Source organism: Ascidiella aspersa, chromosome 9 (assembly GCF_963924565.1).
Source record: "Ascidiella aspersa chromosome 9, kaAscAspe10.2, whole genome shotgun sequence".
Lineage (NCBI taxonomy): Eukaryota > Metazoa > Chordata > Ascidiacea > Phlebobranchia > Ascidiidae > Ascidiella > Ascidiella aspersa.
Genome location: NC_139455.1, coordinates 14,479,463 through 14,494,208, shown reverse-complemented (window position 1 = coordinate 14,494,208; position 14,746 = coordinate 14,479,463). Strand labels below are relative to the sequence as shown.

Below are 14,746 nucleotides of genomic sequence, written 5' to 3'. Positions count from 1 at the left end.
TGGACTTCGGTTTAACTTGATGCTATCGTTCGCAAAGATGAACACAGCCACGCATTTCAAGACTTGCTTCGTGGATGCAGCAGCAAAATCATATTGAAATAAACGTGTCATATGTAGAAGTTGGTTGATAATGAGAGTCATTAATTGTCTTTTTGCCTCGGTGTATCAACCTCCCAACTACAAGGTAGATACTGCATTCATATAGAATTGTTCCTTTTCTGCTTCGTACTTCTGATATGCTTCCACACTGATTAGTTGGCATAAAAGCCTTAGTTCAGAAACACAACCATTCGTTGCTTCTTGTGTAACAGACAAGACTTTATTCAAACATGATCTTCATATTAAGATAATGAATGTCAAATCATATATCGCTCAAGCTTATAAAGAAGTTTAAAAAGAGATCTGCATAAAGAAGGCAAGATGTACATACGCAATAAAATAGTTATTCGTTACAATATAATACGTAGGCATCACGTAATAATTGGGCGGTTCCCTAAACCTTTTTCTTAGTGGGGGAGCTATGTGTCAAAAAAAAACGTCTGGCATGCAAATTCTATACTTATCTCTGACGCACGTCAAAATACGATTGCAACACATTCCTGGCACACACAAATAACAACAATGTTACATATCACGCAACTGCGAAAATATAAGCTTTGTTTACACCACGGCGCTGGGCGGCGCTTTAAAGCATATGTTATTTTTATGAAACGGGTGCGCGTGACATCAGATACAGCTCTGACGCATAAAATTGGTGTCAAACGCTTTCGCTGCAAACTTTTGCTGCAATGGCTTTTGACAGTTTTTTTCCATGACGAAACATTAAACGGTGATAACAGCGATAAAACAAAGACTTCTCTGTGGTAAATAACAATGTGATGACGTGTCGCTACACATAATAAAGCAATCTGGTGTTTTCTGTTTCTCTACTCAACATACGGTGCTTTACGCAGATATACTGAACTATTAAAAAGAACTAAACGCACATATTACACCAGAAAATGTAAGGGGTCCGCGACTAGTTGACGGCATCAAAAAGGGGCCACGGGTACAAAAAGGTTGAGAACCACTGCTGCAGAGCATATCATATATGTATATAGCCGACAGCTAGGTGTATTGTTAGCTTGTTTATTTCTTCCATTACAGTTCAAGTCGAGAGGAAGCAAGGGAGACCAGATAAAGTGTTCTATTTTGGGAGACCAGAGAAAGTGTTCTTTAACTTTATGACGTCAATCTAAAAATATCATGGCCCGAAAAAACAAAAATGATGGAGCCGTCTCTGTTTTTGCAGTGGTTTTACCTGATAGGCCTTTAATAGCCTTTGAAAGAGTAGTTTGGACCCGACAAAAAACTTTGCCGAATACTGGTGTAAGGTCTTGGTGAAACCGTTTTCCCCGCTCTTCACTATAACGTCACTGGTTATCTGGGACCTATCTAAGTGACTGAATAGAAAATGCATTTGTTTCAATAAAGGATTATAGCTTTTCCGAAGGCACCCGCTATAATACTATAAGTATGCTATAATCGTTTCGTTGGTCAGTTTTCTTCAGCAGGGCTGGATTACAGTATTTTCCCCATTCATTAAATAAGAGTTGTGCCGGAGGCCAATCTTGCCACAATCTAAGAAATCACTTAAAAGGTCGAACAAATCAAAAGAGTAATCATTTATTGTACTATTCGGCAAAAGCTGACATGTTTATACAGATATTGTAACTGGTAATCGGAAAAGTTGCCAATCGCTGAATAAAAAACGAAAACAGCACACATGCTTTGCACAAGATTTTAAAGGGTAGAAGTGAAGTGTAGTATGTAGGCAACAAATTACGAAAAACTATTGAACACGTGCGTATGTGTATAGCGAAATCTGTGTATGTCAAAACTGCACAGGAATGAGTGAAAGGTAGCAAAGGCGAATTGTGGCGTACACTAATGATAAAACAAGAGTTCGATTGGTTGTTATTAATCACCGTCAAGTTAATGGTTGTCTGAATGCTTTGTAACAAAAGGCTATATTAATATCTTAAAAATTCAATAGGTTGCCATACAAGAACCTGGCACCTACGGAAACACATTTTAGCGCTGTATTTTAACAATTTCAGCATTTGAAAATAGTGACACTTCGATCGCCATAATTTTGATTTTATCCTTATGAACAGATAAACGAACTAATTTGAGCAGAAAATACGTTTATACTGGTAAGAAACATTTTTCAGCATGAACACGAATTGGGCTATGTACAAGTTGATTATACGACGTATAAAAACAGGAATAACTTTCGCCAAAATTCAACACGAAATCGTACTAAAACGCGCCAAGCACCGTTCTTAAATGGGCTCAAAAATGTAGTCATACTAAGCACAAACAAACCACAATAATTACGTTTCATCGAGCAGGTGTGCGAGGAAGTGTAAATTAGACTTAACAACAGGCTTCGAAATATAAATGGATACAATACATAAAACAGCAAACAACACTAAGTAAAAAGCTAGATTTGATCGAAAAACAAGAAGCTCAAAGTCAAACGAATTTAGTTGCTGTTATCAATCAAGTGGCAGTGTCATGATCATAGTTTTACCTGCAAAAGATATATTATAAAACAAATATTTATAAATACCGCTTCTGGTATTGCTGTTGAAAACTACTCCGTGACATAGGCAGCTCGATAATATTTGTCCAATATGTACCCCAACATCTTAAAAAAACTTAGACCTAATAAGCTTTGCAAAACCATTAGAATACGTACACGTTTAAGCAATACTATAATTTTTCAGGATAAAAAGCTGGGAGAAAAAATCTCATTTCAAATCTAGAGCAATTCAGTCTCATTCCCCTGCTGATATGGTTTTCAGACACGTACCTGTAACAGAGGGATCTCAGGATTTGGACAATATAAAAATGATAACGATTAAACATAAAGCACAGAATCAGCAGCTTGTACAAGCTACGAAGCACGATAAACGTGTTAACACCAAACCGACTGCAACGTGATGGAGCAGTTAACTTCTAGTAGAGTAGACACTTTACCAACTATTAGTGTCTTGTACATGGAAAGTAACAGATGTATTATTAACAAGTGTGGCATTTGGAAAATTTGGCAATCTGTAATGTGTAGATAAACAGTTACAACGACAAAGGAAAAAATGGCACGCTCATGACGTCACTGACGGCTGACATTGTAGCCTAATTTATAAAATATCATCGTAAATGGACAGCATGTGGCGACGATGTATTTGTCCATTTCTGCAACTTTCGATGATAACTTTTGAAAAAGTTAATCAGCAGAATCTGAACGACTTCCCGGTGATGTCATATCTGGGAGGGAGTTTCCCCCGCCCTCTTGCCTCGACCAGACACCGTTCTAAAGAACATTTATCAAATTACTGTGTTACAACAACACAGGGGTTCCGTAAAAAAATATTTAAAAAATCATCTGCTTAAAAAAGTGACTTCTGTTTTTAGCTTTACATTGGGACCAAATAGTTGATTTAACCAAAAAAAGTTTTATGTTTTTGTATAATGTTGTAACTTACGCCAAAACAAGACTATAAATAACACATTTTTTTAATTAAATTGTTTGTTTGTTTTTTCATTTAAAAACCGAATTGACAGATTTTCCAGGGCCCAGGGGTCGGCGTTAGTTTAAATTTAAAGTTTAAAAGTTTTCCTTAAACTTAAAATCAAGCATAATGCAAGCCATGATAAGTGTAAAGAAAATAATGACAAGTTCAAAAAGTTCAAATGAAAGCATAAAAACGGTTAAAAAACAATATATTGATAAATCGCGGCGGAATGTGATTTAATTAACAGAAAGTGGAAACAACATTTGGGGCGTTTCTTAATTATTTGCTCGTAATTAATTATTTGCTCGTAATTGCCCAACTATGAAAGCTTAAGCTAAATGCATTGTGCTGAGCCTAACTTCGCTAATATAACACGATCCAAAAGATCACTTTCTTAAGCTAACAAACTACCTTTTTATCGGCTGAAACTTACTTTAACTAAAGTGAGATAAGTTATTTAAGCTATAAGCAAAGTTTAGCTATCAAAGTCAAATATATTTCCCATGCCCTTATATTGGGAGTACTCACCGGTGGACTGTACATTCCACTCGTGCTGTTCCTTTCACCGAATCCAATGGCCTACAACAATAACGATGTTTAAAAAAACGTGGATATCAAAGGTTACAACGAAATCGGAAGCACGTTAAAAAAATTCAAACTTTAAATTTACGAATGTGTTTGATTATACTAGAAGGTAGATCAGTGTTTTCTTAACCCATTTTTTTGCGAAGAGATTTATTGATATTGGTTCTGAGCAAGATTCCTCTAAAATTTACAAAAATTGAGAAAGCAAAACAAAGTTATGGATCATGTTACCTAAATTATAATAATGCTAATGTATTATGTTTTCTATGCTTACAAAAAGTTCAGTGAAGAGAATTGGGATGCCAAAGCTTTACTGTTATACTTGTAATTAGTATTTGGGTCGCCGCAAAAAAGCTAAGAAACACTGCGTGTACTAACCAATACAACGAGTCAATTACAACAAATGCTTAGTGTATGTTTGCAAATGCTTTGTATATTATTCGAAAACTAGCGAAAAAGGAACAGATTTAACTGTTCATTAAAATGGTCACTAATAAATAAATTGAAGTATTTCGATGTAAAATCGGTTTTGCGATTTGACTGCGTACTGATAACCGTAAGATATTAGTTATCGGTAGCGATACAATGTTTTGGGGATGAGTCACAATAGGTTGCACGTTTATCGCATGTCATTCAAAGACTTAACCACGGATGACAGAAGTTCTAATGTCAGTCAAGTTTTACCAGCGATTGATTGCCGAAACGTTCACCATTCATTCCCATGAACATTTCCCCCTGTTGTGCGTAGGCTCGCTGAGAAGAGGGGCTTGAATAATCTGCAAAAAAACAAACGCTCGTTGAACAATGGAATGAATGTATTAAAAAAGAGGCGACGACGGAGTCATTAGTTAGATAAAAAAAAACTAAGGGGAACCAACCGACTTTGTACACTTAATCTAGCTGCTTTATATATTGCCACGTGTTTTAAAATAGAAACATTCGTCAAGCTTTATTGGTACATATTACCAGACACAAGAAATAAAGCAGAACAAAAAAGGTTTTCTCTCAACTAATAGTTAAACGCCGGTTTTAGGTACACATGCCTAGAGTAAAACAAATGCACTAAACACCTACTTTGGACCGAAGTAGGCGTGTCCGATCCGGTGTCAGGCGATCCATCGATCAGACCTTGGCCAGCATCGTGGTCGGGAGGGGTTCCCCCCAAACCACCCGTCTGTCCGCACGATTGGGCTACGACAAAAATACGGCTCGATTTGCTGCCTAACTTTGTGCACTTGGCTTACAATTAAAGACGAAAATCTTGCGAACCTTTACAGTTACACTTTCTTTGAAATTCAATGATAGCAAAGCAAAATTATAACTAGATGGTAGTCGACAGCTACATCGAACTAAAACGATGACATCACATTTTTGTTTTTTAATAAATTTTCGGCCCATATAATAATTAGTGTCCTGGTTAGTTTTTGAACTTTTTTTCAAAATTTGGAGCAAAACAACTGGATGCTAGACAAAAACACCTGCCGTCACTAAAACCAAGCAAAACGGGAAATGATTAATCTATAATAATTTTTTAGTAAAAACGCGAAGTAATTTACTATTTTGAACCCATCTTTAAATAGCGAGTTAATTACAAAAAGTCGCGACAAGAGGAAAGGCAATCACATTACACTCAATTGAAAACCGGGAAGGCAAACCGACATTAATTATTCAAGGCGTTACGCAACACACAAATGTGCCTGGATTGCATCTGGCCTGTTTTTTACGGTCACTTTTAACGCTGGTTTTGTACATTTTCTCTCTATGTTTCTGTTGATATTTTTTCTGTCGTTTTTTTTCGATTAGCAAATGGTCAATTTTAAACAACCCTTAGTTTCACAACAAAATAGTTTGGTGCTTTTAACAAAGTCAATTCACAGAGGTATGGTCAAAATACTTCCGAAGCATCATGACTAGACATGTTCTACTGTCATTTTATAACTCATAAGTAAAGTTCAAAAGTTAATAACGTTGGGTAAACAATTGTATTTTATCTCTAGACATCAATCGCGATGTTTTCTTATTTTTTACATTCTATCGCTAGTAATTTTTACCTGCGCTCACAGCAGCCTGTGCAGTCTTGGCAGCGTACAAGTTAGCCTCCTCCTGAAACTTTCCGATGTTCTTTTTGTACCGGATTCGCTTGTTTCCGAACCAGTTTGATACCTACGACGATAACACTCGTAAATATGCATGAAAATTATAACGATGTATAGAGATTTTAAGCAGTCTATCGCGTAAATGCTTTTAGAGCAAAAACTTGTGCCTCTGTGCTAGACAATATTTTTCCTGTTGGTTAGCTGCAGCCGCTAAATGTGACATTGTCAGCTAGTTGACACAGAGCAGCGATTTGAGAAGGAAACAGGAGATGGTGGGACTGATTGGTGTATCCTTCCATATTCATGAGTCAGCTGCAAACCTAGCAATTTAGTTTCTTGCCTGTATTTTTATAATATTAAATAATACAACAACGACAGAGATGCAACTAAACTTCTTAAAACGCAGCGAGTGACTTTCGTTTTCGCATGCGACTGGATCTCGGTTAGGTCACTACAAGTGTGCTCGTCACTGTGTGGTGACATCACTGTTGTCAACCTTACCTGCGACACGGTGATGGTGCACTTGCGGGCGAGCTCCTCCTTGGCCTCTTCGCTAGGGTATGGATTACTCAGATGCGAGTAGAAGTACTCGTTGAGTACCTCGGTCGCCTGCTTGCTGAAGTTTCGCCGCTTTCGCCTGAGGGTACGAAATGAAAGACATTAATTCGGTACTGTACAGAATGACAAGTGTGGATTAAACCTTCGTGGTAAATCTCACTATAATTTTGAACAAAGCCTGTCAATCACGTCAATTGATTTTACTTGTATACCAAGTCTTACGTACTTTGCTTACCAGCACACCATGCTATATGAAGAAACTGCCCGGCGTCCGCAAAAGACTATGTTTATTAAGATGTATAGTTTGTATACAGGTGCCGGCAAAAACATTCGACTAATGGTACGAATATTTGCTTTGCATTGATCTTTGCTTTACACGTGTTTTCAAACATGGGTATTTTTTTATCTTAGGTTGTAATAGCATCCATTGTCATTAGCTTAACCGTAATCACTTCATGCAAGAACAACTTTTAATCCACTCTCGCAACGAGATATATTATGACGCTAAAAATAAACAAATAATGCTTTTCAAATTCATCTTTTTGGTCAATCGGTAAGCTGCTGGTCAATCGGTAAAACGACAATTCGAAAGAGGACCTAGGAGTTTGTTTATTGTATGTATGACATGTTGTTTAAGGTAAACTGGTCTTGACACAGACTGTTTTTTTATTGTTACGAAACATGTTTCAAGATCATAATAATAAATGTAGGTGTACACTGTACAGGTTGAAAGTTGGCGGTATGTTTTGGTCACAGTTTTTTCTTTTGACTATATAATGCAAAAAAATCATAGGCGAAATTATAGGAATAAGGCTTCATAAAAATTGACTTAAAAATGCAAGCCAGGCACTGGGAACCTCGAGGTTTTACAAATAAGAAATCGAAAACGAACCTGGCGTCAAGGAAGCGCGATCTGAGGATCATGACGGCCTCGCAGGTGCTTTGCTTCAGCTGTAGCTGAATGTTGTTGAACTTCTTTGTTATGATTGCGATCATGCGCTCGATCTCCTTGGTCGAAATCGGTCGCGTTCGACTCTGTTCGCGCAGCAGGTTCATCACGTGACTGGTAAACTCGTTGCATGCCTGAGCGAACAATGTTCGTGTGGGAAAAATGTTATGCTTCGGTTTATTACAATCCTTCTTAAGTTAACTCACAGTAAAACGTTTGAAAACAACGATAAACTTTTACCAACACAAAAGCCATGGATTTTTATTAGATAAAACGACCATATTAGATAAAGACAAAAACTAAACATAGACAAAAGAAAAAGTTGAAGAACAAAAGAAGCTGTAGACATATACGCACCCCGTGCCAAGCCGGCATGGGCGGCGAAGTCATTATGTGTGCATTGTTAGGGTATTGATAAAACAAAAGTACAAGAAGGTAAAGAATAACCGCAAATTTAAATTGCTATGAAGTAAATCTACCCCATGCCAAAACCGGCATGGGGCGAAACATTTATTATGTATGCATTCTTAGCTAACAAAAGTCAAGGCTGGCTGCTCGGGCTTCAAGTTTTCCTATGACATTTTAGGTTTCAAGTTTTAGTACGTCGTGTGATTTAGAACTCAAAATTATGCGAATTCACATCAGCAGGCAAAACCGAGTCGAATAAGTGGCATGGAACTTTTACTTATAAGGAAATATTAGCCTTACAAACAAACATTAACTGTATCAATCACCGACGAATAACGTTAGCTGTTCTTGGAATTCTATTAAAGCATAATTGTGACTATTTTAGGCTGGCCTACCTGGTTATACTTTTCCAATTCGGAGTGGTAGATTTGTCGGATCTGCGCGAGCTTGGCTCGGTAGTCGCTGTGCTCAGCGTTATCGTTGCCAGATGAAGCGGCGGCCGCCACGGCAGCAGCCGAACCTGAACCTTCAGGGCCGGAGACACCCTAAATAAAGCAGTTTAGTTTCGGCAAGCCCAAACTAATTTGAACAAACTATTTCTGACTTTTACTTTATGCCCAAACAGCGTAGCCCTTAAACCATTAGTATAGAATTTGGTATTTTTTGCTTTAGTTTAAGAAGACGGTTATAACATATCACACTCCGTTTAAATTTGCTAAATATTATTTTTCGTTAAGCAGAAAACGTCCATAAGCCATTTTAAATTTTTAAGTGACAGAAACGGTTTGAAATGGTTGCTACACAGAGTATTTTGCTGTCAGTTGTTGTAGTTTGAGAATAGTGACAGCAACATATTCAATATTTGACGTTTTATGACAAAGCCAGGGATGAAATGTATTCGAGTGTAGAGACACAAATAAAGTGAGGGACCACAGACGCTTAAACTGGGCTTCAGGAAATTCGGTATAACTCCACAATACAACTCATCGTACCTCTGACTCTAGCATTCGATCAAGTCGAAGTTGTTGCGGATCTGGCGGTTCGTCTTCTGGCGGCGATCGCATGTTTAAAACTGAACAAAAATATGGTTATATTCCAGTAAGGTTTAAATCTTTAAAAAAAACTTTACATATGCAATTTTTCACATTAAAAAAATGATAAATTTTGAAATACGAAAGAATCACTTTTATTTAAAAAACAGAATACCGGTAAGAAAATTTAATGAAAATAACTGCAGTGTTATTGCCTAATAGCAAGTTGTGTTATTTTGTGATCTAATGACACCAGGCCTTGCGAGGGTATTGTGTTCGTGCCGTGCGTTACATTGTGCTTTGGTTGAACTTTTGACACCAATCGGGAAACGTGTCAAGTATAAGATAGAAACGCTTGTTTGCAGCTCGCTTTAACATTAGTCTGAGAAATATTTGCACAGCAGTTGGCTCGCAACACTCCCTGGATAAAATAAAATTACTGTGACAATTCGTATCCGTGAAATTAACAACAGTCGCACAGAATCCTTTTAAGAAACTCTTTGGTTTACAACTTTAAACGTCAAATATTTATTTATTATATTTAGTGACAACTGACACTGCCGGAAAAATACGCGTTATATGAAAACAGTTACAACCAACTTTTCGTATAAATGGGCACCAGATAAACTAGATGGAAAAAATATCACCAAACAATATAAGAAAAAGAGCTATATTTTTTAATGTTGATTATGCTTCGACTAGCTCTCAATTTGGGTCAACAGAAAGTCGCACTTTTTCGGTTGGCGAATTCGCCAACAAAGCTAACCAAAGATTAGTAAGCACTTTGGAAATTTTCCCACGTCCGTGCTACACCAACAGCGGCCGCGTCTGTGTAGTGTGAGCACAAGAGGAAAAAGTGGGACAGAAAATTGGAAAAAAGGAAGGGAATGTCGACAAACAACAAGAGCGACGAAGCGGACAGGCGTCTCTACGCCACCAATGAAGCCAGGTCGATCGATTGAACGGGTTTCCAGCGCTCGCATCGATCACTTTACAAACCCTTCTGTGAGCTTCTGTCTTTGCAAACATGACCAACATTGACGAGAACCAATATTGGGAATGGCCGCGCTTCTTATCAGTATGTTATGTGTGAGCGTGCTTGTATCTTTGTGTATTAAGCGCAACGATGCCGTGTTTCATTCCAAATAATTATGTATTTAAAAAAACTTTAGGCTAGTGTGAGTGGGTTTTTGCCAATAAAAAAAGCTATATATAGAATATATATACTAATGCCAATAAAGACAAAAATTAAATGCATGGCGTTCTTCATGTTTAGTTATATTGTTTAACTAAAAATTAAAGCTTCTCAAGTAGGCCATTATATAATCAAAGCACTTATATTTTTGTTTGATTTAACAAGATGTTAGTTACCTGCTTTTTCTTTGATTTCACACAAGACTTGAAAGAGAGCACTTTTCATTCTATGGACATTTAGGGCGTGTTTTCTAAATAAATGTACAAATTACAAACAATTTATGAACATTGTTGAACTCATTGAAGTATGGGTGTTCCCATATCTACACACATAGCAAATCTATAATACAACAAAACAGCAATTATATATGTTTAAAAAATAGAGATCAACTGGCATAACTTTTTCCATTGATACCAATAAGTTTTTGTGTACAGATACCTGATCAAAAATATGTCAAAATTGAAAAAAATATATAATGAGCTTTCAGAAATGGCCGTTCAGTTTAAAATTTTATCAAAATTATGTTTTGAATTACAGGTAAAAACTAGAGATAGACTGATATATCGGTTTACCGATAATATCAACCGACATTTGGCTTCAACCGATATATCGGTATCGGTAAATGTAGGCCGATACTTATTTTAGTACGAAAATATGATATAATTATTCCTGTACAACAAACAACTTACACATTTTTAAATAAAAAAATGGGTTTAGCATTAAGCCAAGTTAATACTCAAAATAATAGTTTATATATCATTAATAAAGGTATAATATATACTAAAACGTTATTAGGATTTTATTTTCAATTAATTCAAATTTTGAACATTTCTTTGGTAAATAAAAAATCGGTATCGAGTATCGGTTGACAAAATTGGGTATTGGTATCATTCCAAAAAAGTGATATCGGTCGATCTCTCGCAAAAACATATCAACTGTATTATATATTTATTATAGCAACATACTATAAACGTAAGCCGACAGAATTAACCACACAGGCCTAGTTATAGCATTAAAAGTTTAAACTTATTTTTGCTTTGAGAGATGGGGAAACCCTGATTTAGACAAACGTGTCAAACAGTAATTTATGTGCTTTTTTATCATGGCGGTAGTTATATGCTAGGTGCCCTCGGTATTGCCAATTTTTCACAGTTCTTTTTATGCTGTATTTCAATATGGCGGCTGTTAAGTAACTGTTTACTCAACAATTTTCTCAAACAACCAGCAACTTGTGTTCACAGGCATTTTTAAGTTATTTGTTGTTTTGATATGATAAAAATATGAACTTAGCATTTTCAAATGATTTGAATAAACCTGAAAAAATAACTGATTTTTCTAAACAATTATGTACAAGTGACGAGTGACGCCAAGGCACTAATGTGATACTGTATACAAAAATGCATTGTTTAATTCAATGTATTCCAAATATGTCAAAATTAATTACTTTTAGATCAAACTATTTTATTTTTTGGTCAAAATGCCATATTCTGTAGGCTAAAAAATAATCTCCCTACTCCCTACTGATAACAGTTTTTTTATATACCTGTAAGGCTGTAAAGTTTCAGTAATTAAATATATTGAACATTCAGTTTATCTTCATATTGAATTACATATATAACTTTCTATTTGCATGTAATTTTACCCCTCCCCCTCTAAGGCAACAAAAAACTAAAAAATAATCCTTATTCCGCAAACTGCAAAAAATTTTGTATTTAATTTGGTTTAAGTTGTCTAAAATTTAATTTAGGCCACATGACGCATCATTGAGCAATGAGATTACACATTGTTGTGCTCAATAAATTACATTTTACCAAGATTATTTTTATGCCTTTTATAAAAATGTGTAGGGAATTGACTCCATTGCTGTAAGGCTGCATAAAAAACATGTCAATAGTTTCTGCAAAGAAAAAAAACAATATAGATTCGTGCATATAGAACAAAAGCCCCGGGCGCTACTAGCCTGTTGCAACAGAGAAAAAGGTGTAAGATAAAAAATTTCCGAAAGGAGAAATACTTTATCTAATTTTCAAAAATTGTAATTTGAATGCGGCCATTATATTTTGTGTGATATGTTTAGTAAGACAAAAAACCTACAATGCTATGCGTAGAGACTTTGAGCTAAAATATGAACAAAACAAAACTGTAAAATAGAAGATTTAAAAAAAGTTTACAGTTACATTTTTAAGTTGCAAAAACAGTTTTCTTGAGAGACATGGTATGGTGTCCAACCCCTATAAACATTGCGCAACTTAGATTCCGATGAAATTTATTTCATTGTTCGGACCAAACACAGCCCGAATCAGTCATAAAAGCAGCAAATGCAATTTAAAGGCACCTAGACACCATAATTGAAAGGCGCCTAGATAGAACCTTAAAAAAGCAGTAGCTCAAAAACTTGCAAATTGCAAAACCACAAGTCGTAGTTCACAGAGTACTAAATTATGAATGTATGCAATTTTAACATGAAGTATAGGACAGCATAAAGGCAGAATTAACATAAAGCGTAACTTGTGACTACACTAAAGTTAATTTTTTTAGAATTACTTGCACCCCTCTTAGAAATGGCTGCCCCCCATTTGAGAACCACTTGTATAAACCCAACCATATATTATATCAGTTAGCCATAAAAATAAAAGTAAATAACAATTTGATAAAAAATTAGGAAATTTGTTTGAGTTTAAGAAACACTCTATAAGAGCTATGTAGTATAATATTGGCAATTCTTTTTTACATTGAAAAAAAAATATTAAAATCACACTGATTGTACCTAGCTTGTGCTTCATCCAAACTTTGATCTGTGATGGTCATAATCTGCTGTAAAACATCACTTATATCTTGTTTTCTAGACACAGACACTATTTCACTGCTCGAGCGATTTTCAATGTCGATTCCAGATCCACCTCCTGGTGCTGCACTTCCATAGTCACTTTGTCCGCCGTGCATGACCCCAGTCATAAAACCCTAAATACGTATTAGAAAAAGAAACCAAATGCTTCAAGTGTTATGAAAATACCAACAGGATGAATAATATACAAACAAAATTAGATAATTTTGTTTTAATACAGATGAGGCACTTAAGTGTAATGGAACTAAACTATTATAAAATTGTAAGATTAATATACCCAAAACATTTGGTGTTTTAAGATTTCTTAAAAAAAAAAAACATTTTGCAGGTATGAATACAATTTGAAAATATGAAACTTCTATATTTAATAAAATTGGAATAATTGAAGTCTTCATACCTGGGAAATACTTAAAGTCGTGGGCGGATTTATGTAAGATCCCTGGTCTTCCATGTTGTTGTTATGGTTTGAGAAAAATTTATTTACATTTTGATTTAAAAACACTTTAAAGAAAAAAGTTTTTGCAATTTTAATTTATAGTAAATCTGTAAAATTATATTTTTAAGTTATAAAATGTGTTTCAAGTCCCATATTATGTAAATAACTGTATTTGATTCGATGCGACAGTCAGCATTGTCAAATTTTGCACAATATACCAATTAAAGTGTGCACGCAAATTGCCTTAAAAAAATATCAGTTGTGTACCTGCCACAGAATGCAGACTCGAGTTAGGGTGGGTGAAGTAATATTAATATTTTTGTTCTCCAAATTTTATCTCTTTCTTGCTATTTTAATTTTGACAACTCGGTTGTTACTGTAAAAAAATGGTAGGATACAAGACCAGAGTAACTGAGTATGTTTATTTTCTATATTACCTCGGCTACTGTCTTTTTCGTAAACAAGAAGTCCAAATTATCAGTGCGTGATAAGAATAAATGCCAATCTGATAGTCGTACACTACACTACACTACACTACATCCTGCTTTCTAAAACTTTTTCACACAGTCAGTCACCAGATAAGCAAGGCCGCTAGTGGCGCTAAAACCTCGAACAGGAGTGTCGCGTAAGGGCGTGTCGCGTGTCGCGGTAAATATACCAAATAAAGTAGGAATACTGAGGGATTCGAAGTGACATTGAACCATTGATGAGAGTAAGCCGGAACAGCGTTAAGAATCATTGCCGGAATGGTCTTACTGTAAATCCCCCCAATAACTTTAACCATAGCCTAAATTCTAACCCCTCCCATTATCTACCTCTATAACTCCAAACAGTGTGAAATTATCCGGTATCAAAACAGCGGCACCCTAAAAGCGCCGGTCAAACTAGGATGCAAAACGTCAAAACCTAAACGTCCAAAGCCAGGCCGATGGTCCTCGATGGCCCCAGATCGTCCAACACCTTATCTTTACAGTTTCAGGCGTTATTTTAGTCATACTTTGGCTTTCCAATTTTTAGAAACCTAAATCCGGGACGCATATTGCAAACTGCAAATAAACTTAATGTAGACCTAATACAAAAAAA

At 35.8% G+C, this 14,746-nt stretch overlaps 1 protein-coding gene across 1 annotated transcript; it reads right to left on the bottom strand.

The window, feature by feature from the left end:
* Window positions 1-1,651: 1,651 nt before the first annotated feature.
* On the bottom strand, window positions 1,652-13,766 carry LOC146133139 (pre-B-cell leukemia transcription factor 1-like). The gene is made up of 12 exons (XM_083396434.1): window positions 13,625-13,766; window positions 13,150-13,343; window positions 10,559-10,632; window positions 9,149-9,228; window positions 8,552-8,701; window positions 7,692-7,882; window positions 6,743-6,878; window positions 6,197-6,308; window positions 5,220-5,336; window positions 4,830-4,921; window positions 4,089-4,139; window positions 1,652-3,358 (listed from the first exon to the last, which is right to left on the bottom strand). Exons 1-12 carry the CDS (start codon window positions 13,676-13,678, stop codon window positions 3,272-3,274), a joined length of 1,338 nt encoding a protein of 445 aa, XP_083252560.1. The 5' UTR covers window positions 13,679-13,766; the 3' UTR covers window positions 1,652-3,271.
* Window positions 13,767-14,746: the final 980 nt, after the last annotated feature.